Source organism: Mesoplodon mirus (assembly GCF_964341445.2).
Source record: "Mesoplodon mirus genome assembly, contig: HAP1_SCAFFOLD_1251, whole genome shotgun sequence".
Lineage (NCBI taxonomy): Eukaryota > Metazoa > Chordata > Mammalia > Artiodactyla > Ziphiidae > Mesoplodon > Mesoplodon mirus.
In genome coordinates this window covers 65,739-88,967 of record NW_028294835.1, presented here as the reverse complement: position 1 = coordinate 88,967, position 23,229 = coordinate 65,739, and the positions used below count along the sequence as shown (strand labels likewise).

General features: G+C 45.5%; 3 protein-coding genes and 1 pseudogene across 4 annotated transcripts; all 4 read right to left on the bottom strand.

Moving 5' to 3' along the window:
• Nucleotides 1-4,418: 4,418 nt before the first annotated feature.
• LOC309797936 (uncharacterized protein C2orf78-like) lies at nt 4,419-6,424 on the bottom strand (the record flags this gene model as incomplete). Its single annotated transcript, XM_082646306.1, has 1 exon — nt 4,419-6,424. Exon 1 carries the CDS (start codon nt 6,309-6,311, stop codon nt 4,419-4,421), a length of 1,893 nt encoding a protein of 630 aa, XP_082502432.1. The 5' UTR covers nt 6,312-6,424.
• A 7-nt stretch (nt 6,425-6,431) lies between these two features.
• LOC309797935 (uncharacterized protein C2orf78-like) lies at nt 6,432-10,729 on the bottom strand (annotated as a pseudogene). Its single transcript has 4 exons — nt 10,694-10,729; nt 9,947-10,006; nt 9,080-9,182; nt 6,432-8,179 (listed from the first exon to the last, which is right to left on the bottom strand). The product of its transcript is annotated as an uncharacterized protein C2orf78-like (transcript).
• Nucleotides 10,730-13,750: 3,021 nt separating this feature from the next.
• LOC309797938 (uncharacterized protein C2orf78-like) lies at nt 13,751-16,549 on the bottom strand. The gene has a single exon (XM_082646308.1). The coding sequence runs from the start codon at nt 16,426-16,428 to the stop codon at nt 14,536-14,538; it is 1,893 nt and encodes a 630-aa protein (XP_082502434.1). The 5' UTR covers nt 16,429-16,549; the 3' UTR covers nt 13,751-14,535.
• Nucleotides 16,550-17,360: 811 nt separating this feature from the next.
• Nucleotides 17,361-20,846, bottom strand: LOC309797934 (uncharacterized protein C2orf78-like; the record flags this gene model as incomplete). Its single annotated transcript, XM_082646305.1, has 4 exons — nt 17,361-18,296; nt 19,197-19,299; nt 20,064-20,123; nt 20,811-20,846. The coding sequence occupies 4 exons, from the start codon at nt 20,844-20,846 to the stop codon at nt 17,524-17,526; spliced, it is 972 nt and encodes a 323-aa protein (XP_082502431.1). The 3' UTR covers nt 17,361-17,523.
• Between the last annotated feature and the right edge of the window lie 2,383 nt (nt 20,847-23,229).

The window sequence follows — 23,229 nt, the reverse complement described above, 5'->3', positions numbered from 1 at the left end:
TTTTTGTTGAAGGTGAGTGTGTGGAACATCCCCAGTTGCATTTTCAACCTATCATTTTGCTACCGCGTGGAGAAGGCACTGCAGGGAGAAAGAGTGGAAGCGAGGAAACAAGTTAGGAGACTTTTGTAGAAATTGGGCATAATGGTGGCTGGGACCAGGGTATGGTGGTCATTGTGGTGGAAAGATGTGGACAGATTCTAGAGGTATGTAGGCAGTATCATTGTTAGCACTGCTGGTGGGTTGAGGATGAGGGCGAGGGAGAAATAGCCGTCAGTGATGGTGATTCCTAAGTTTCTGGCTCCTATGGTTGGTTGGATAGGGTTTTTTAGATATGATGTTCATATTTATCCTAATTTGTCTTTTGTTATTTGTTGGTTCTTGATGAATACTCTGTCCTATTAAGTCTCCTGTTTTTAGCGTACAGAGCATTTTCACCGAAACTGACTGTTGCATGTTAACAGATAACTTTTTACCATCTGCCAGTTTGGTCCTGTATTTTATTCTCTTTCATTTATTAATTAAATTGTTGTATTAATGTAAATAGTTATATTAATAGATTTTCTAAAGTTGCGTTACCCTTGAGTCCTTGGAATAACGCCTTTTGGTAGTCATGGTGTATATCATTCTTTAATAATTATCGATTAGATGTGCTGATGTTTCTTTAGGATTTTTCTACCTATATTTGTAAAGCGAAATTGTACGTTTTTTGCAAAAGCTTGATTTTCTTTCCTTTTTATTTACAAATGACTCGAATTTTGTTGTTTTGTAGTTATTTGATTGATGTAGAAGGCATGTGGCCAGATGATGCAATTGGATATAAGTATAAGGGTTGTCACTACTTTTCCGTTTTTATAAAATTTGAAGGTAGAAGTGTAGGGGAATTTCTCAAATTTTGGAAAAAGAGAAAAGTTTGTAATTCATTTTTTCTGACATAAGATAACTTTTTGCTAAAAGTTTATAAAGGAATGTATCTGGAAATGGTGAGATATAACAGCCTGAATAATTAGTCAGTGGATTTCAGCATTTTTTTCTTTTTAAAATTTATTTAATTAATTTATTTATTTTTGATATTCTATGCACTGCACAACCAAGGAAGTCCCTTTTTCTTCCTTCCTTCCTTCCTTCCTTCCTTTCTTTAAAGCTCCAAGTCGTTTAAAATACATGACTTCTTACTAAAAATCTGCAGTTCATATAACCAAGGGGTTTATAACTTCTCCTCTAAAAGTTATATTCTGGGACTTCCCTGGTGGTCCAGTGGTTAAGACTCTGCGCTTCCAATACAGCAGGCATGGGTTCCATCCCTAGTTGGGGAGCTATGATCCCACATGCTGCAAAGCCAAAGAAATTTTTTTTAAATGTTATATTCCTGTATGATTGAATTTAGTGGTTTAGACTTTCTTTTTCTTTCTTTCTTTTCTTTCTTTCTTTTTTTTTTTTTTTTTTGTGATACACGGGCCTCTCACTGTTGTGGCCTCTCCCGTTGAAGAGCACAGGCTCCGGACACACAGGCTCAGCGGCCATGGCTCACAGGCCTAGCCCTCCACGGCATTAGGGATCCTCCCGGACCGGGACACGAACCCGTGTCCCCTGCACCGGCAGGTGGACTCTCAACCACTGTGCCACCAGGGAAGACCTTGACATAATTCTTTTGAATTTGGATAGTGCTGATGGTTGCACAGCACTGTGAATGTATCTAATGTAACTCAATTGTATAATTGAAAATGGTTGAAATACTAAATTTGGTTTTATGTATATTTTACCATAATAAAAAATCAGATGAACGAACAGCATAAACCAGAATTAGGTAAGATGATAGAACTCAGGACAGAATTCAAAATAAAAGAAAAAAAATTCAGAAAAGCTGACTAAATTTAAAATAATACAAGAGTGGGGACTTCCCTGGTTGAGGAACTGAGATCCCACATGCCGCAGGGCAGCCAAGCCTGCACGCTGCAACTACTGAGCCTATGTGCTGTGGAGCCCACGCGCCACAACTAAAGAGCCCACGAGCTGCAAGAAAGAGCCCACGCACTTCAACGAAGAGACCACGTGCTGCAACTAATACCCGACACTGCCAAACAGAAATAAATTAAATAAAATCATACGAGTGAATGAACATAATGGATAATGCCTTAAGAGAAACAAACAAGAAAAGGAAACAGTTTTTTAAATCAAAAAGAAGATAAAAAGTTTAGAGAAATGGCAAACATAAAAGATAGGCAAAAAAGAGTCAGGACAGCTCTGAAAAGAGTAACATAAGTACGTATAAGAATCTATTATACCATAAAAGTGACATTTCAAATCAGTGGGACAGATTAGTCAATAAATTGTGAAACATACATGTTGAGGTATAAGTAATTCTCTGGAAGATTCCACGGCACGGCAAAAGCAGATGTCTCTGAGGAGGGAAATGTGTGGCTGGGGAACGTGGGGAAAAGGGTGTCTTTTCTTTGAGTGCCCTTGTGTACCTTTTCTAATGTTCTGTCATGTGAATTTATTACCTCTGAAGTTCACCTGAGTTCAAACCCCAGTTCCCCCAATTGCCAGCTCTTAATCTTGGGCAAACTCTTCACACTCTCCAAGCCTCTTTATCTGTGAAATAAGGTCAGTAACTTAGCCTGGTGCTGCCTGGCACAGAATACACTGTCAATAAATGGAGATTATTAGTGTAAAAAACCGAAATGCCCATCGATGGATGAATGGATATTTTAAATGTGGTGTATGTGTGAAATATTACACTGTCATAAAAAGGAATGGAGTACTGACACGTGCTACGACATGGACGAACTTGAAAACATTATGCTAAGTGAAAGAAGCCCCACACAGTGGTCACATTTGTATTATTTCATGAAATGTCCAGAAAAGGTAAAACCATAGTGATAGAAAGGAAATGTGTGGTTGCAGGGACTGAAGGAGGAGGGGATGAAGAGGGCCTGCTGATGGTTATGGGGGCTTCTTTGTGGGGTGATGAAAACGTGATGGGATAGATGATGGTGATGGTTGCATAGGCTTGAGAATGTACGAAATGACACTGAATCTGCGGTCTCAGAAGGTGAATTTTATGGCATGTGAATGACATCTCAAAAAAATAATTTTGAAAATGAAAATTGCCAGTTTTCCCATTTTCACTATCCACTATCCACTGCCTCCATCTCTCCCTTCTCCCCACGTCATTCCTTTTGACGCCCACCCCTGCCGCTCTCTCCCAACCTCACTCCCTCGAGCTGCCCCACGAGGCCTCCCAGGGAGCCCCTGAACCGCTGGGCGCCTGCGTCCTGTGGCTGTTGGAGCGGCTACCCAGTGCGCGTGCCCCCACCGCTCTCACCCGTGAGAGTGGACGCTTCCGTCGGAATTTTCTCGTGCGTTTCAGTTGATGGTGATGTTTACAGAAGGTGGCACATCCCCTGGTCAATGGAGGAAGCCCCTCAAGTTAATACTTAGGCCTGTCCAGAAGTTTGATGTCGTCCAGCAGTAACCTCAGCATGCTGTGCTCTGAAAGCCAGGTTGGACGCCTGCAGGCACTTGCAAATACTGAGGACTTCAGAGGCATTTGGGCCTCAAAGTGAGGCCTTGTACCTCCACATGCGATGTGACCTCAGCCCTTTGCTGCACGTCTCTAAGTGAAGTGGCACAGGAATACTGGCCTTGCCTGTCGTTGCCAGGATTAACTGAATAGTGCATTAGCTGCCCTGGTGCTTAGGTGTTGAGTACATGGTGATTTACATACCAGGCCCTATCCCCTAGGATAACTCTGAGCCCTAGCCACCTCTCTGGTAGATTTCCCTATACCCCCACTATAATCACACCTGCATAAGGCAACTCAAACCTTTCCGAGATGTGTCCTGAACCTCTTGTTTTCTTAAATACCTGTGTGGTGGTTGTGAGACTTAAGGCCAACCTCCCCAAGAGACTTTTTCTATTTCTCCTAGTAAACCTAGACTCACCTTCCGTCATCTTCAACTCTACTCACATTTTGTTCTTTCAGCCCTGACCTCTGACCCTGCTCTTTACTTCTGCCATTTCCTCCTCACTCCTGCTTCCTTTCATAAATCCATAAATCTCTTCTGGCCTTCCTAGCCCTGGGCCACGTTCCTTCCTCTTTCCTCAGTTTTTACCCCTTTCCTCCCCTTTCCTTCATTCTCCCATCCAACTTTCAGTGCTTCCTTTCTCATGCAGACTTTGATTCCAACCCCATCAAAAACAAAACAAAACACAAAAACTTAAAGCACGCCACAGTTAGCAGCATCTCAAAATTCAAAAGGTTTATTACTCGTCTATTAATTCGATGACATTCATTTATTCAGTTTTATTGTTTTAATAAATATACAGAAATAAAAACAGAAATATATAATTAGAGAATAAATAGAGGAATTTATACCTGGTGCCCAAGGTGGCACCAACAATCCTAGCAGCTCTTACTATAAATATCCGTAGTAGTCAGCGATTTCCATTTCCTTTTGCCTCTCAATGAAAACTTGCAGTTTCCCCAAAGAGGTGTATTTGGCGGCATTCTCACGTTCTTGTTGCGCCCGCCTCTTCATGGCCTCCCGCTCTGGTCTCTGCTCTTGTTCGATGGGCTTTGACATGACTGGCTCAGAAACGTTGGGTTCCCTCCATGGTCTTCGTTGCTTGCTGAAGTCTTGGAGTAGAAATGGGGTTTGGAGCTTGGGTGGGGACCGGCACTTAGTCAGAGCAGGGGGAATAGGCCCCCGCTGGAGAAAAGCGAAAGATGAAGTCTTGTAGGGTGCAGGCCTAGGAGCAGCAGACTGAGGGACACTAGGATGGATATGGGCGGTCCAACCCGGTTGGGTTGGGTTGGTCACAGTTGGCTGAGCTGGTTTGGCAGGACCTGGCAAAGAGGCAGGAGCTGGCTGGGATGAACTGGCTGCAGCAGGTTGAGCTGAGTTAGAAGAAGCAGGCTGGGCACGGTCCGCCACAGCAGGCCGATGTGAGGCCAGAGACTGTGGCCTCCGAGGAGCAGGTCGAGCTTGAGGCTTGTCCCAGGCAGAAAACTTGACCTTCTTAGGTGGAGGCAGCTCATACTGGGATGGAGATGGACACTGTTTTTCAGCACTGCTGTCTGGTTTCTGGGCTTTGACTTGAGTTTTCTCAGGACTCTTACCCTCACGTGGGGTACGCCGCCATGGCTGGATAGCTGGGGGTGGCTGGGGGTCTTTAGGGTTGCTTGAATTTCCCAAGACCCGACAGGAAGAGAGCCCAGTTCTCTTATCATTCTTCTTCCCCAGTGCATGAAAAACCTTCACAGACTCCAGCATGCGCATGCCTAGGGAGGTTCGAGGCTTTTTAATGCTCTCGTGGATAAGCTCAGTTTGGTGTTCCTTTCGCTTCGTCTTGGGAATTGTTGGCTTCTCTTCTGCCTTGACTTTGTTCCCTGACTGCTTCTTCTCTTCAGCCTTCTTTCTTCCTCTGGTCCTTGTGGTCTTTTCCTGCCCGTGGCTCTTAGTTTTGCTGATCTTTCTGGATGCAGCTTCCTGAGGGTTGCCTTTAGAATGCTTGGCCGTGTTCACAGGAGCCCTGCCACTGACTGCAGCATTGCATAGAACCACTTCTCCCCCTAACAGGCACTGTGGATTCTTTGGCTGGATTTTGGCCTTGGGAGCACCACTGATAGGCTCAGAGGCTTTATGTTTGTTCTTCCTGGGTTGATCAGAGGGATCCTTTATGACACTTGGCTTTTCCTGCACCTGATTCACTTTAATGACCCTGGTGTCTTTGGCTTTGATCACGTTGGGACCTTTGGATTGATGAAGATCTTTCAATGAATTAAAGAGCTGGGGAAGGTGACTATGCTCCGCCAGTGTAGTAGTGTCTGCAAAACCACTGCTAGATTCCATCCCATTTTCAAGTGTCCCTAGGTCCTCAAGACTCAGGCTGTCCTTTCCCAGATGAGCATTTTCAGAACCAGGCTGCTCCTCTTGGCTGACGGGGTCAGTGCAGCCCGGGAGCTGGTGAATATCAGGGATTTCTGAAGGGAGTAGTGGAAGCTCTTGGTTTTCTCTTGGGATCTGGTAGGCATCCAGAGGCTTTGAAAGCTTGGTTGTACTAGCCTCCAAGTTCTTACTCTCTATTTGTCCCTGCCTTGGAGCTGGAGGCAGGGCCAGGAGACTACTGGCACTCTGGACTGGAGCTGTCCCTGAAATGTCCCCAAGTTCGGGTGGTGGATTTCTCTCAAGTATCTGAATACTTCTGCTCCTGCAGGACTCGGGGAGTTCTTGAGTTTGTGTCACACAAAATGTCTGGATTGGAGGTTGCCATCCCAGGGAAGTTTTCATCACCAGGGAAGTCTCCATCCCTACAAAGGAGTCAAGGTAGAAGTCAGTCCCTCGTAAGTGAGATGCTCCCCCTAAACACCAACACAGCAATCATGTACCTTTCAAGGTATATGATCGCTGTGTTGGTGTATAGGGGCAAGATGGGCAAGGCATTTCTACTAACTCTTCTTAAGGACCATGGACAGTGTTCTATGCTACGAGATAAGTGGTGACTGTTGTAATTCTTACTGGTGATCATTTCCTGTCACTGATTCTTGGTTTTCTTTGTATTTCACAGGATTGTTATAAGTCAATTAGAAAATGAGTCTTATTTTTCAAAAATGAAATGTTTTACAAAGCCTAGCATTCTCATATAGAGTCCGTTCAATTCTCCCCACGTTCCTGAGAGGCTAAGAACACTTCACACCATGAACTAGGAGAGGGAGTAGAGCCCTTCCTGATGAAATAGATAAACAAAGACAGAGTCTTAGCCTGCTTGCTCTGGACAGGATCTCGGACCCTAAGGTCTTAAATCCTGGTATATATTAAGGAAGTGAGGACAGTTAAACTGGCACTATCATAACAAGAGTTCTGAAACACCTTCCAAAGAGACTCTGGCAGTAGATTAGGGAAGGGAGAGATACAGTGTGGTAGTACAGGGGGAATGATCGGCTACAGCGGTGAAAAATGTGGTACCTATTGGTATGCTCTTGGGGTTCTTGTACATGTAGCATAGATGACCTTTACAGTGTCCCTCCCACCTTCCCACCTGCAGTAGGTGTTCCTTTTTAAAAAATTTATACTCATTTATTTATGTTTTGAACTTATTTATTCTATGTATGTATTTTTTTTGGCTTCACTGGATCTTCTTAGTTGCTGGGCTACTCTTAGTTGCTCCATGGCATGTGGGATCTTCCCAGCCCAGGGCTCGAACCCGTGTCCCCTGCATTGGCAGGCGGATTCTTAACCACTGCACCACCAGGGAAGCCCTAGGTGTTCTTATGTAGAGTCTAAATACAGACAGCCCTGAGCAAAGGTAGTGGTTATTAAAGACTCAGGATCTAAATGCTACCTGTCTATACACCACTTCCCAGCTGTAGATTTGACCCCATTTTTGAATGCTGACCTCATTGTTCAACTTTCTTGCTGTTTGTACTCACCTGGAAAACTTGTTTCTGTGATGTGGTGCGCAGACACAGGGTAGTAGATTCCAGAGGTGGAAGCTGGTGGTAAGATATTGGTGGGCTGAATCTCCTTTAGTACCATTACCATTTCTGGTTGCACAGAGGCCCTACTTCCTGTGTATGACACAGAGCCATAGGACTGCAGGCAGGAGCCAAGTTCTCCATACAGTAAAGACCCCAGTGTGCCGTGGTTATAGTAAGATACCTGGCTTCCTTCCTGGTAGGGAAGTGACAGGCTATGTCCCTGATTTGGAATCTGAGATGGCGTTCCCTGAGCAAGGCTGGCAGAAAGTGATGGATATAGAGGGGCCATGGTATTGGTGTCTGCAGTTTTATCATACTGGGCTGCCATAAGCATGGAGGAAGCAGCTGTGTGCTGGTCAGTGAGTGCCAGAGTAAAGTCTCCGAGTGAAGAAGAATTCTTTTCAGTGCTTCCTGTGATGCCCCACTCAGAAACACCTGGATAGGATGCAGCTGAAGTGGAGATCTGGCTCTGGTCAGTAACTCCAGATAACATAGTTGTGCTAGAATGTTGGGGAAGGTAGGCACTACCCATGTGTGTCTGGAAAGAGGTGGCCGTAGCTGATGCCGAACTGACGGCAGGAGCAGAGACTCTGGAGAAGTTGCAGACACTTGCTGTTAGGGAAGCTGCATTGCTCACCACAGGAAGAGAGTGCTACAGAGAATTCAGAGTTCCAAGTACAGATGGATTTTGGCAATTTTCTGTAAGAACAAGGGGGTGACGAAAAAATCAGGGAGACTGATAAATTCCCACTATGCTTGAGGAAGGTTCTTGCTATCAGGACACCTCTACTGTCAATACTTACTGAGAATCCAAAAATCAGACAGTTATGATGGTTGTAAGGACTGAGCAGTTTTACACTCTTCTGTATTAACTGCCTGTGCTCCCATCTTGGGCACAGATGGGCAGAAGACCCAAGTGGTATGGTTCAGACATTGTTCTCTAGGATGGAAGCAACCTTCTCCCTGCCCTATCTTTCCCTTCAGCCTGCACTAGTATTGACTTCTATGCTGTTTCCTAGACTGGAAGCATTTTAGAACTAGGAGGGCCTTAGAGAACTTCTATTTTCACAGTCTCACTTCATGAGGAAGGAAACGGAGGCTCAGAGAGGTCAGGTTGACTTGTTCAAGTTCTCTCATTATGTTAGTATCCTTACCAGGTTTCAGAACCTAAGTATCCTGACTTCCTTGCCAGGACGCTGCTCTGAGCATGACACTGCCAGAAAGCAGGAGAAATAGAACTTATAATACAGGCATTTTCTTTGTCCGTTAGAAAACAGTACGGCTATTAATTACCCTTGTGATCTTCAGTGTCTCACTTTGCTTGTGCAGTTCCCACGCTCTTACCTAGAGTTCACATATAGCTCAGCCCAAGTGGTAAATTTAAAGAGTCATTTTTACCCTCTTCAAGCCTGGTTTCTCATCCTACCTCAAAAGGATTACCCGAAAGTGAATTTCTGACGTGCTTTTGGAAAGAAACAAGCGATCTGATTCCTTCAGATTGCTCGTCTGTAAAGTGGTTATAGCACCACCACCAATAATGATGGGGACGTCCTCCTGCTTGGCCATCCCTTTCCCGCTCTCTCCCAGGGCCCTCAACACCGTCTGCTCTGTGCTGCAGCTTGGGACACAGCTGGGCGTCGTGGGCGGCACTGGCTGCCCCCGCGCCACACTGACAGTGACTGTGTCCACTGCGGACCCTGAGCTGCGGGACATCATGGAGGTGAGAGCACCCATCACCGCCTCCTTCCGATGGCCTCGCCTGCAGATGGAGATACGGACCCCCAGAAAGGAGCGCAGGGCCTGCGGGATGGTAGAATGGGGTCTCAGAGACTCTGTGGCAAAGCACAGATGCAGAGTCACTGGGCACTTGTGGGCTGGCCTGCGAGTGGATAGCCGGCCCTAGACAGCTGGGTGACCCGGGCCGGCCACGGGAAGTCGGTGGGCGCGGGGAGCGGGCTGGGGGCAGCTGAGCCCTCCTGGCAGGTGCTGGTCCCCCAGTGCCCGGGGCAGGGCCTACCTAAGTAACTGCCCGTAGAGAACTTGGGTGAGATCGGTCCTTGGAGAGAGAGCTGGGCTCCGAGCATTCTCCTTCAGTTGCCAACACGGCCAAAAGCGAAGTGCGCACCGTTTGGGCTGTTGCCGGTATTTATAGCTCTGCAACCTGTGAGCGAACAATGGGCTTGCGTTTGCGGGACGCAATAGTTTAGGGAGGGGTGGCGCATGCGCAGAGTACACGTCACGCCCTGAGGCGCACAGGTGAGAATGCGAGCCTGGACCGTCTAGCGCTTCTGAATATCCCGGGGTCTGAGGGTTGGAGGTGTTTGCCTTGAGGGTGATGAGCTTCTTGGCAGGACAGCTGGCCCTTCTCCCCTGGCCTGGCCCCAGTGCTGTCGGGGGAACTAACTGTACTGGACGGGGTCCCTGCCCAGCCAAGTGGAGCAAGGTTGCTGGCTGTGCAGCTCCCACAGGAGGCGGCAGCTCTGGCAGCAGCGCCTCTGCGTCCTTCTGCCCTTTCCCCTGGCGGCACTGGAGGGGAGAGCCGCTAAGAGCACAAGTGCCCACACCACCAGGAGCTCGATCGTGCACGCTTCTGTTTAAGGTTTCAGACTTTAAGAGTAATAGAAAAGCGTTGAACTTTTTTTGTTGAAGGTGAGTGTGTGGAACATCCCCAGTTGCATTTTCAACCTATCATTTTGCTACCGCGTGGAGAAGGCACTGCAGGGAGAAAGAGTGGAAGCGAGGAAACAAGTTAGGAGACTTTTGTAGAAATTGGGCATAATGGTGGCTGGGACCAGGGTATGGTGGTCATTGTGGTGGAAAGATGTGGACAGATTCTAGAGGTGTGTAGGCAGTATCATTGTTAGCACTGCTGGTGGGTTGAGGATGAGGGCGAGGGAGAAATAGCCGTCAGTGATGGTGATTCCTAAGTTTCTGGCTCCTATGGTTGGTTGGATAGGGTTTTTTAGATATGATGTTCATATTTATCCTAATTTGTCTTTTGTTATTTGTTGGTTCTTGATGAATACTCTGTCCTATTAAGTCTCCTGTTTTTAGCGTACAGAGCATTTTCACCGAAACTGACTGTTGCATGTTAACAGATAACTTTTTACCATCTGCCAGTTTGGTCCTGTATTTTATTCTCTTTCATTTATTAATTAAATTGTTGTATTAATGTAAATAGTTATATTAATAGATTTTCTAAAGTTGCGTTACCCTTGAGTCCTTGGAATAACGCCTTTTGGTAGTCATGGTGTATATCATTCTTTAATAATTATCGATTAGATGTGCTGATGTTTCTTTAGGATTTTTCTACCTATATTTGTAAAGCGAAATTGTACGTTTTTTGCAAAAGCTTGATTTTCTTTCCTTTTTATTTACAAATGACTCGAATTTTGTTGTTTTGTAGTTATTTGATTGATGTAGAAGGCATGTGGCCAGATGATGCAATTGGATATAAGTATAAGGGTTGTCACTACTTTTCCGTTTTTATAAAATTTGAAGGTAGAAGTGTAGGGGAATTTCGCAAATTTTGGAAAAAGAGAAAAGTTTGTAATTCATTTTTTCTGACATAAGATAACTTTTTGCTAAAAGTTTATAAAGGAATGTATCTGGAAATGGTGAGATATAACAGCCTGAATAATTAGTCAGTGGATTTCAGCATTTTTTTCTTTTTAAAATTTATTTAATTAATTTATTTATTTTTGATATTCTATGCACTGCACAACCAAGGAAGTCCCTTTTTCTTCCTTCCTTCCTTCCTTCCTTCCTTTCTTTAAAGCTCCAAGTCGTTTAAAATACATGACTTCTTACTAAAAATCTGCAGTTCATATAACCAAGGGGTTTATAACTTCTCCTCTAAAAGTTATATTCTGGGACTTCCCTGGTGGTCCAGTGGTTAAGACTCTGCGCTTCCAATACAGCAGGCATGGGTTCCATCCCTAGTTGGGGAGCTATGATCCCACATGCTGCAAAGCCAAAGAAATTTTTTTTAAATGTTATATTCCTGTATGATTGAATTTAGTGGTTTAGACTTTCTTTTTCTTTCTTTCTTTTCTTTCTTTCTTTTTTTTTTTTTTTTTTGTGATACACGGGCCTCTCACTGTTGTGGCCTCTCCCGTTGAAGAGCACAGGCTCCGGACACACAGGCTCAGCGGCCATGGCTCACAGGCCTAGCCCTCCACGGCATTAGGGATCCTCCCGGACCGGGACACGAACCCGTGTCCCCTGCACCGGCAGGTGGACTCTCAACCACTGTGCCACCAGGGAAGACCTTGACATAATTCTTTTGAATTTGGATAGTGCTGATGGTTGCACAGCACTGTGAATGTATCTAATGTAACTCAATTGTATAATTGAAAATGGTTGAAATACTAAATTTGGTTTTATGTATATTTTACCATAATAAAAAATCAGATGAACGAACAGCATAAACCAGAATTAGGTAAGATGATAGAACTCAGGACAGAATTCAAAATAAAAGAAAAAAAATTCAGAAAAGCTGACTAAATTTAAAATAATACAAGAGTGGGGACTTCCCTGGTTGAGGAACTGAGATCCCACATGCCGCAGGGCAGCCAAGCCTGCATGCTGCAACTACTGAGCCTATGTGCTCTGGAGCCCACGCGCCACAACTAAAGAGCCCACGAGCTGCAAGAAAGAGCCCACGCACTTCAACGAAGAGACCACGTGCTGCAACTAATACCCGACACTGCCAAACAGAAATAAATTAAATAAAATCATACGAGTGAATGAACATAATGGATAATGCCTTAAGAGAAACAAACAAGAAAAGGAAACAGTTTTTTAAATCAAAAAGAAGATAAAAAGTTTAGAGAAATGGCAAACATAAAAGATAGGCAAAAAAGAGTCAGGACAGCTCTGAAAAGAGTAACATAAGTACGTATAAGAATCTATTATACCATAAAAGTGACATTTCAAATCAGTGGGACAGATTAGTCAATAAATTGTGAAACATACATGTTGAGGTATAAGTAATTCTCTGGAAGATTCCACGGCACGGCAAAAGCAGATGTCTCTGAGGAGGGAAATGTGTGGCTGGGGAACGTGGGGAAAAGGGTGTCTTTTCTTTGAGTGCCCTTGTGTACCTTTTCTAATGTTCTGTCATGTGAATTTATTACCTCTGAAGTTCACCTGAGTTCAAACCCCAGTTCCCCCAATTGCCAGCTCTTAATCTTGGGCAAACTCTTCACACTCTCCAAGCCTCTTTATCTGTGAAATAAGGTCAGTAACTTAGCCTGGTGCTGCCTGGCACAGAATACACTGTCAATAAATGGAGATTATTAGTGTAAAAAACCGAAATGCCCATCGATGGATGAATGGATATTTTAAATGTGGTGTATGTGTGAAATATTACACTGTCATAAAAAGGAATGGAGTACTGACACGTGCTACGACATGGACGAACTTGAAAACATTATGCTAAGTGAAAGAAGCCCCACACAGTGGTCACATTTGTATTATTTCATGAAATGTCCAGAAAAGGTAAAACCATAGTGATAGAAAGGAAATGTGTGGTTGCAGGGACTGAAGGAGGAGGGGATGAAGAGGGCCTGCTGATGGTTATGGGGGCTTCTTTGTGGGGTGATGAAAACGTGATGGGATAGATGATGGTGATGGTTGCATAGGCTTGAGAATGTACGAAATGACACTGAATCTGCGGTCTCAGAAGGTGAAATTTATGGCATGTGAATGACATCTCAAAAAAATAATTTTGAAAATGAAAATTGCCAGTTTTCCCATTTTCACTATCCACTATCCACTGCCTCCATCTCTCCCTTCTCCCCACGTCATTCCTTTTGACGCCCACCCCTGCCGCTCTCTCCCAACCTCACTCCCTCGAGCTGCCCCACGAGGCCTCCCAGGGAGCCCCTGAACCGCTGGGCGCCTGCGTCCTGTGGCTGTTGGAGCGGCTACCCAGTGCGCGTGCCCCCACCGCTCTCACCCGTGAGAGTGGACGCTTCCGTCGGAATTTTCTCGTGCGTTTCAGTTGATGGTGATGTTTACAGAAGGTGGCACACCCCCTGGTCAATGGAGGAAGCCCCTCAAGTTAATACTTAGGCCTGTCCAGAAGTTTGATGTCGTCCAGCAGTAACGTCAGCATGCTGTGCTCTGAAAGCCAGGTTGGACGCCTGCAGGCACTTGCAAATACTGAGGACTTCAGAGGCATTTGGGCCTCAAATTGAGGCCTTGTACCTCCACATGCGATGTGACCTCAGCCCTTTGCTGCACGTCTCTAAGTGAAGTGGCACAGGAATACTGGCCTTGCCTGTCGTTGCCAGGATTAACTGAATAGTGCATTAGCTGCCCTGGTGCTTAGGTGTTGAGTACATGGTGATTTACATACCAGGCCCTATCCCCTAGGATAACTCTGAGCCCTAGCCACCTCTCTGGTAGATTTCCCTATACCCCCACTATAATCACACCTGCATAAGGCAACTCAAACCTTTCCGAGATGTGTCCTGAACCTCTTGTTTTCTTAAATACCTGTGTGGTGGTTGTGAGACTTAAGGCCAACCTCCCCAAGAGACTTTTTCTATTTCTCCTAGTAAACCTAGACTCACCTTCCGTCATCTTCAACTCTACTCACATTTTGTTCTTTCAGCCCTGACCTCTGACCCTGCTCTTTACTTCTGCCATTTCCTCCTCACTCCTGCTTCCTTTCATAAATCCATAAATCTCTTCTGGCCTTCCTAGCCCTGGGCCACGTTCCTTCCTCTTTCCTCAGTTTTTACCCCTTTCCTCCCCTTTCCTTCATTCTCCCATCCAACTTTCAGTGCTTCCTTTCTCATGCAGACTTTGATTCCAACCCCATCAAAAACAAAACAAAACACAAAAACTTAAAGCACGCCACAGTTAGCAGCATCTCAAAATTCAAAAGGTTTATTACTCGTCTATTAATTCGATGACATTCATTTATTCAGTTTTATTGTTTTAATAAATATACAGAAATAAAAACAGAAATATATAATTAGAGAATAAATAGAGGAATTTATACCTGGTGCCCAAGGTGGCACCAACAATCCTAGCAGCTCTTACTATAAATATCCGTAGTAGTCAGCGATTTCCATTTCCTTTTGCCTCTCAATGAAAACTTGCAGTTTCCCCAAAGAGGTGTATTTGGCAGCATTCTCACGTTCTTGTTGAGCCCGCCTCTTCATGGCCTCCCGCTCTGGTCTCTGCTCTTGTTCGATGGGCTTTGACATGACTGGCTCAGAAACGTTGGGTTCCCTCCATGGTCTTCGTTGCTTGCTGAAGTCTTGGAGTAGAAATGGGGTTTGGAGCTTGGGTGGGGACCGGCACTTAGTCAGAGCAGGGGGAATAGGCCCCCGCTGGAGAAAAGCGAAAGATGAAGTTTTGTAGGGTGCAGGCCTAGGAGCAGCAGACTGAGGGACACTAGGATGGATATGGGCGGTCCAACCCGGTTGGGTTGGGTTGGTCACAGTTGGCTGAGCTGGTTTGGCAGGACCTGGCAAAGAGGCAGGAGCTGGCTGGGATGAACTGGCTGCAGCAGGTTGAGCTGAGTTAGAAGAAGCAGGCTGGGCACGGTCCGCCACAGCAGGCCGATGTGAGGCCAGAGACTGTGGCCTCCGAGGAGCAGATCGAGCTTGAGGCTTGTCCCAGGCAGAAAACTTGACCTTCTTAGGTGGAGGCAGCTCATACTGGGATGGAGATGGACACTGTTTTTCAGCACTGCTGTCTGGTTTCTGGGCTTTGACTTGAGTTTTCTCAGGACTCTTACCCTCACGTGGGGTACGCCGCCATGGCTGGATAGCTGGGGGTGGCTGGGGGTCTTTAGGGTTGCTTGAATTTCCCAAGACCCGACAGGAAGAGAGCCCAGTTCTCTTGTCATTCTTCTTCCCCAGTGCATGAAAAACCTTCACAGACTCCAGCATGCGCATGCCTAGGGAGGTTCGAGGCTTTTTAATGCTCTCATGGATAAGCTCAGTTTGGTGTTCCTTTCGCTTCGTCTTGGGAATTGTTGGCTTCTCTTCTGCCTTGACTTTGTTCCCTGACTGCTTCTTCTCTTCAGCCTTCTTTCTTCCTCTGGTCCTTGTGGTCTTTTCCTGCCCGTGGCTCTTAGTTTTGCTGATCTTTCTGGATGCAGCTTCCTGAGGGTTGCCTTTAGAATGCTTGGCCGTGTTCACAGGAGCCCTGCCACTGACTGCAGCATTGCATAGAACCACTTCTCCCCCTAACAGGCACTGTGGATTCTTTGGCTGGATTTTGGCCTTGGGAGCACCACTGATAGGCTCAGAGGCTTTATGTTTGTTCTTCCTGGGTTGATCAGAGGGATCCTTTATGACACTTGGCTTTTCCTGCACCTGATTCACTTTAATGACCCTGGTGTCTTTGGCTTTGATCACGTTGGGACCTTTGGATTGATGAAGATCTTTCAATGAATTAAAGAGCTGGGGAAGGTGACTATGCTCCGCCAGTGTAGTAGTGTCTGCAAAACCACTGCTAGATTCCATCCCATTTTCAAGTGTCCCTAGGTCCTCAAGACTCAGGCTGTCCTTTCCCAGATGAGCATTTTCAGAACCAGGCTGCTCCTCTTGGCTGACGGGGTCAGTGCAGCCCGGGAGCTGGTGAATATCAGGGATTTCTGAAGGGAGTAGTGGAAGCTCTTGGTTTTCTCTTGGGATCTGGTAGGCATCCAGAGGCTTTGAAAGCTTGGTTGTACTAGCCTCCAAGTTCTTACTCTCTATTTGTCCCTGCCTTGGAGCTGGAGGCAGGGCCAGGAGACTACTGGCACTCTGGACTGGAGCTGTCCCTGAAATGTCCCCAAGTTCGGGTGGTGGATTTCTCTCAAGTATCTGAATACTTCTGCTCCTGCAGGACTCGGGGAGTTCTTGAGTTTGTGTCACACAAAATGTCTGGATTGGAGGTTGCCATCCCAGGGAAGTTTTCATCACCAGGGAAGTCTCCATCCCTACAAAGGAGTCAAGGTAGAAGTCAGTCCCTCGTAAGTGAGATGCTCCCCCTAAACACCAACACAGCAATCATGTACCTTTCAAGGTCTATGATCGCTGTGTTGGTGTTTAGGGGCAAGATGGGCAAGGCATTTCTACTAACTCTTCTTAAGGACCATGGACAGTGTTCTATGCTACGAGATAAGTGGTGACTGTTGTAATTCTTACTGGTGATCATTTCCTGTCACTGATTCTTGGTTTTCTTTGTATTTCACAGGATTGTTATAAGTCAATTAGAAAATGAGTCTTATTTTTCAAAAATGAAATGTTTTACAAAGCCTAGCATTCTCATATAGAGTCCGTTCAATTCTCCCCACGTTCCTGAGAGGCTAAGAACACTTCACACCATGAACTAGGAGAGGGAGTAGAGCCCTTCCTGATGAAATAGATAAACAAAGACAGAGTCTTAGCCTGCTTGCTCTGGACAGGATCTCGGACCCTAAGGTCTTAAATCCTGGTATATATTAAGGAAGTGAGGACAGTTAAACTGGCACTATCATAACAAGAGTTCTGAAACACCTTCCAAAGAGACTCTGGCAGTAGATTAGGGAAGGGAGAGATACAGTGTGGTAGTACAGGGGGAATGATCGGCTACAGCGGTGAAAAATGTGGTACCTATTGGTATGCTCTTGGGGTTCTTGTACATGTAGCATAGATGACCTTTACAGTGTCCCTCCCACCTTCCCACCTGCAGTAGGTGTTCTTTTTTAAAAAATTTATACTCATTTATTTATGTTTTGAACTTATTTATTCTATGTATGTATTTTTTTTGGCTTCACTGGATCTTCTTAGTTGCTGGGCTACTCTTAGTTGCTCCATGACATGTGGGATCTTCCCAGCCCAGGGCTCGAACCCGTGTCCCCTGCATTGGCAGGCGGATTCTTAACCACTGCACCACCAGGGAAGCCCTAGGTGTTCTTATGTAGAGTCTAAATACAGACAGCCCTGAGCAAAGGTAGTGGTTATTAAAGACTCAGGATCTAAATGCTACCTGTCTATACACCACTTCCCAGCTGTAGATTTGACCCCATTTTTGAATGCTGACCTCATTGTTCAACTTTCTTGCTGTTTGTACTCACCTGGAAAACTTGTTTCTGTGATGTGGTGCGCAGACACAGGGTAGTAGATTCCAGAGGTGGAAGCTGGTGGTAAGATATTGGTGGGCTGAATCTCCTTTAGTACCATTACCATTTCTGGTTGCACAGAGGCCCTACTTCCTGTGTATGACACAGAGCCATAGGACTGCAGGCAGGAGCCAAGTTCTCCATACAGTAAAGACCCCAGTGTGCCGTGGTTATAGTAAGATACCTGGCTTCCTTCCTGGTAGGGAAGTGACAGGCTATGTCCCTGATTTGGAATCTGAGATGGCGTTCCCTGAGCAAGGCTGGCAGAAAGTGATGGATATAGAGGGGCCATGGTATTGGTGTCTGCAGTTTTATCATACTGGGCTGCCATAAGCATGGAGGAAGCAGCTGTGTGCTGGTCAGTGAGTGCCAGAGTAAAGTCTCCGAGTGAAGAAGAATTCTTTTCAGTGCTTCCTGTGATGCCCCACTCAGAAACACCTGGATAGGATGCAGCTGAAGTGGAGATCTGGCTCTGGTCAGTAACTCCAGATAACATAGTTGTGCTAGAATGTTGGGGAAGGTAGGCACTACCCATGTGTGTCTGGAAAGAGGTGGCCGTAGCTGATGCCGAACTGACGGCAGGAGCAGAGACTCTGGAGAAGTTGCAGACACTTGCTGTTAGGGAAGCTGCATTGCTCACCACAGGAAGAGAGTGCTGCAGAGAATTCAGAGTTCCAAGTACAGATGGATTTTGGCAATTTTCTGTAAGAACAAGGGGGTGACGAAAAAATCAGGGAGACTGATAAATTCTCACTATGCTTGAGGAAGGTTCTTGCTATCAGGACACCTCTACTGTCAATACTTACTGAGAATCCAAAAATCAGACAGTTATGATGGTTGTAAGGACTGAGCAGTTTTACACTCTTCTGTATTAACTGCCTGTGCTCCCATCTTGGGCACAGATGGGCAGAAGACCCAAGTGGTATGGTTCAGACATTGTTCTCTAGGATGGAAGCAACCTTCTCCCTGCCCTATCTTTCCCTTCAGCCTGCACTAGTATTGACTTCTATGCTGTTTCCTAGACTGGAAGCATTTTAGAACTAGGAGGGCCTTAGAGAACTTCTATTTTCCCAGTCTCACTTCATGAGGAAGGAAACGGAGGCTCAGAGAGGTCAGGTTGACTTGTTCAAGTTCTCTCATTATGTTAGTATCCTTACCAGGTTTCAGAACCTAAGTATCCTGACTTCCTTGCCAGGACGCTGCTCTGAGCATGACACTGCCAGAAAGCAGGAGAAATAGAACTTATAATACAGGCATTTTCTTTGTCCGTTAGAAAACAGTACGGCTATTAATTACCCTTGTGATCTTCAGTGTCTCACTTTGCTTGTGCAGTTCCCACGCTCTTACCTAGAGTTCACATATAGCTCAGCCCAAGTGGTAAATTTAAAGAGTCATTTTTACCCTCTTCAAGCCTGGTTTCTCATCCTACCTCAAAAGGATTACCCGAAAGTGAATTTCTGACGTGCTTTTGGAAAGAAACAAGCGATCTGATTCCTTCAGATTGCTCGTCTGTAAAGTGGTTATAGCACCACCACCAATAATGATGGGGACGTCCTCCTGCTTGGCCATCCCTTTCCCGCTCTCTCCCAGGGCCCTCAACACCGTCTGCTCTGTGCTGCAGCTTGGGACACAGCTGGGCGTCGTGGGCGGCACTGGCTGCCCCCGCGCCACACTGACAGTGACTGTGTCCACTGCGGACCCTGAGCTGCGGGACATCATGGAGGTGAGAGCACCCATCACCGCCTCCTTCCGATGGCCTCGCCTGCAGATGGAGATACGGACCCCCAGAAAGGAGCGCAGGGCCTGCGGGATGGTAGAATGGGGTCTCAGAGACTCTGTGGCAAAGCACAGATGCAGAGTCACTGGGCACTTGTGGGCTGGCCTGCGAGTGGATAGCCGGCCATAGACAGCTGGGTGACCCGGGCCGGCCACGGGAAGTCGGTGGGCGCGGGGAGCGGGCTGGGGGCAGCTGAGCCCTCCTGGCAGGTGCTGGTCCCCCAGTGCCCGGGGCAGGGCCTACCTAAGTAACTGCCCGTAGAGAACTTGGGTGAGATCGGTCCTTGGAGAGAGAGCTGGGCTCCGAGCATTCTCCTTCAGTTGCCAACACGGCCAAAAGCGAAGTGCGCACCGTTTGGGCTGTTGCCGGTATTTATAGCTCTGCAACCTGTGAGCGAACAATGGGCTTGCGTTTGCGGGACGCAATAGTTTAGGGAGGGGTGGCGCATGCGCAGAGTACACGTCACGCCCTGAGGCGCACAGGTGAGAATGCGAGCCTGGACCGTCTAGCGCTTCTGAATATCCCGGGGTCTGAGGGTTGGAGGTGTTTGCCTTGAGGGTGATGAGCTTCTTGGCAGGACAGCTGGCCCTTCTCCCCTGGCCTGGCCCCAGTGCTGTCGGGGGAACTAACTGTACTGGACGGGGTCCCTGCCCAGCCAAGTGGAGCAAGGTTGCTGGCTGTGCAGCTCCCACAGGAGGCGGCAGCTCTGGCAGCAGCGCCTCTGCGTCCTTCTGCCCTTTCCCCTGGCGGCACTGGAGGGGAGAGCCGCTAAGAGCACAAGTGCCCACACCACCAGGAGCTCGATCGTGCAGGCTTCTGTTTAAGGTTTCAGACTTTAAGAGTAATAGAAAAGCGTTGAACTTTTTTTGTTGAAGGTGAGTGTGTGGAACATCCCCAGTTGCATTTTCAACCTATCATTTTGCTACCGCGTGGAGAAGGCACTGCAGGGAGAAAGAGTGGAAGCGAGGAAACAAGTTAGGAGACTTTTGTAGAAATTGGGCATAATGGTGGCTGGGACCAGGGTATGGTGGTCATTGTGGTGGAAAGATGTGGACAGATTCTAGAGGTATGTAGGCAGTATCATTGTTAGCACTGCTGGTGGGTTGAGGATGAGGGCGAGGGAGAAATAGCCGTCAGTGATGGTGATTCCTAAGTTTCTGGCTCCTATGGTTGGTTGGATAGGGTTTTTTAGATATGATGTTCATATTTATCCTAATTTGTCTTTTGTTATTTGTTGGTTCTTGATGAATACTCTGTCCTATTAAGTCTCCTGTTTTTAGCGTACAGAGCATTTTCACCGAAACTGACTGTTGCATGTTAACAGATAACTTTTTACCATCTGCCAGTTTGGTCCTGTATTTTATTCTCTTTCATTTATTAATTAAATTGTTGTATTAATGTAAATAGTTATATTAATAGATTTTCTAAAGTTGCGTTACCCTTGAGTCCTTGGAATAACGCCTTTTGGTAGTCATGGTGTATATCATTCTTTAATAATTATCGATTAGATGTGCTGATGTTTCTTTAGGATTTTTCTACCTATATTTGTAAAGCGAAATTGTACGTTTTTTGCAAAAGCTTGATTTTCTTTCCTTTTTATTTACAAATGACTCGAATTTTGTTGTTTTGTAGTTATTTGATTGATGTAGAAGGCATGTGGCCAGATGATGCAATTGGATATAAGTATAAGGGTTGTCACTACTTTTCCGTTTTTATAAAATTTGAAGGTAGAAGTGTAGGGAAATTTCGCAAATTTTGGAAAAAGAGAAAAGTTTGTAATTCATTTTTTCTGACATAAGATAACTTTTTGCTAAAAGTTTATAAAGGAATGTATCTGGAAATGGTGAGATATAACAGCCTGAATAATTAGTCAGTGGATTTCAGCATTTTTTTCTTTTTAAAATTTATTTAATTAATTTATTTATTTTTGATATTCTATGCACTGCACAACCAAGGAAGTCCCTTTTTCTTCCTTCCTTCCTTCCTTCCTTCCTTTCTTTAAAGCTCCAAGTCGTTTAAAATACATGACTTCTTACTAAAAATCTGCAGTTCATATAACCAAGGGGTTTATAACTTCTCCTCTAAAAGTTATATTCTGGGACTTCCCTGGTGGTCCAGTGGTTAAGACTCTGCGCTTCCAATACAGCAGGCATGGGTTCCATCCCTAGTTGGGGAGCTATGATCCCACATGCTGCAAAGCCAAAGAAATTTTTTTTAAATGTTATATTCCTGTATGATTGAATTTAGTGGTTTAGACTTTCTTTTTCTTTCTTTCTTTTCTTTCTTTCTTTATTTATTTTTTTTTTTTTGTGATACACGGGCCTCTCACTGTTGTGGCCTCTCCCGTTGAAGAGCACAGGCTCCGGACACACAGGCTCAGCGGCCATGGCTCACAGGCCTAGCCCTCCACGGCATTAGGGATCCTCCCGGACCGGGACACGAACCCGTGTCCCCTGCACCGGCAGGTGGACTCTCAACCACTGTGCCACCAGGGAAGACCTTGACATAATTCTTTTGAATTTGGATAGTGCTGATGGTTGCACAGCACTGTGAATGTATCTAATGTAACTCAATTGTATAATTGAAAATGGTTGAAATACTAAATTTGGTTTTATGTATATTTTACCATAATAAAAAATCAGATGAACGAACAGCATAAACCAGAATTAGGTAAGATGATAGAACTCAGGACAGAATTCAAAATAAAAGAAAAAAAGTTCAGAAAAGCTGACTAAATTTAAAATAATACAAGAGTGGGGACTTCCCTGGTTGAGGAACTGAGATCCCACATGCCGCAGGGCAGCCAAGCCTGCACGCTGCAACTACTGAGCCTATGTGCTGTGGAGCCCACGCGCCACAACTAAAGAGCCCACGAGCTGCAAGAAAGAGCCCACGCACTTCAACGAAGAGACCACGTGCTGCAACTAATACCCGACACTGCCAAACAGAAATAAATTAAATAAAATCATACGAGTGAATGAACATAATGGATAATGCCTTAAGAGAAACAAACAAGAAAAGGAAACAGTTTTTTAAATCAAAAAGAAGATAAAAAGTTTAGAGAAATGGCAAACATAAAAGATAGGCAAAAAAGAGTCAGGACAGCTCTGAAAAGAGTAACATAAGTACGTATAAGAATCTATTATACCATAAAAGTGACATTTCAAATCAGTGGGACAGATTAGTCAATAAATTGTGAAACATACATGTTGAGGTATAAGTAATTCTCTGGAAGATTCCACGGCACGGCAAAAGCAGATGTCTCTGAGGAGGGAAATGTGTGGCTGGGGAACGTGGGGAAAAGGGTGTCTTTTCTTTGAGTGCCCTTGTGTACCTTTTCTAATGTTCTGTCATGTGAATTTATTACCTCTGAAGTTCACCTGAGTTCAAACCCCAGTTCCCCCAATTGCCAGCTCTTAATCTTGGGCAAACTCTTCACACTCTCCAAGCCTCTTTATCTGTGAAATAAGGTCAGTAACTTAGCCTGGTGCTGCCTGGCACAGAATACACTGTCAATAAATGGAGATTATTAGTGTAAAAAACCGAAATGCCCATCGATGGATGAATGGATATTTTAAATGTGGTGTATGTGTGAAATATTACACTGTCATAAAAAGGAATGGAGTACTGACACGTGCTACGACATGGACGAACTTGAAAACATTATGCTAAGTGAAAGAAGCCCCACACAGTGGTCACATTTGTATTATTTCATGAAATGTCCAGAAAAGGTAAAACCATAGTGATAGAAAGGAAATGTGTGGTTGCAGGGACTGAAGGAGGAGGGGATGAAGAGGGCCTGCTGATGGTTATGGGGGCTTCTTTGTGGGGTGATGAAAACGTGATGGGATAGATGAT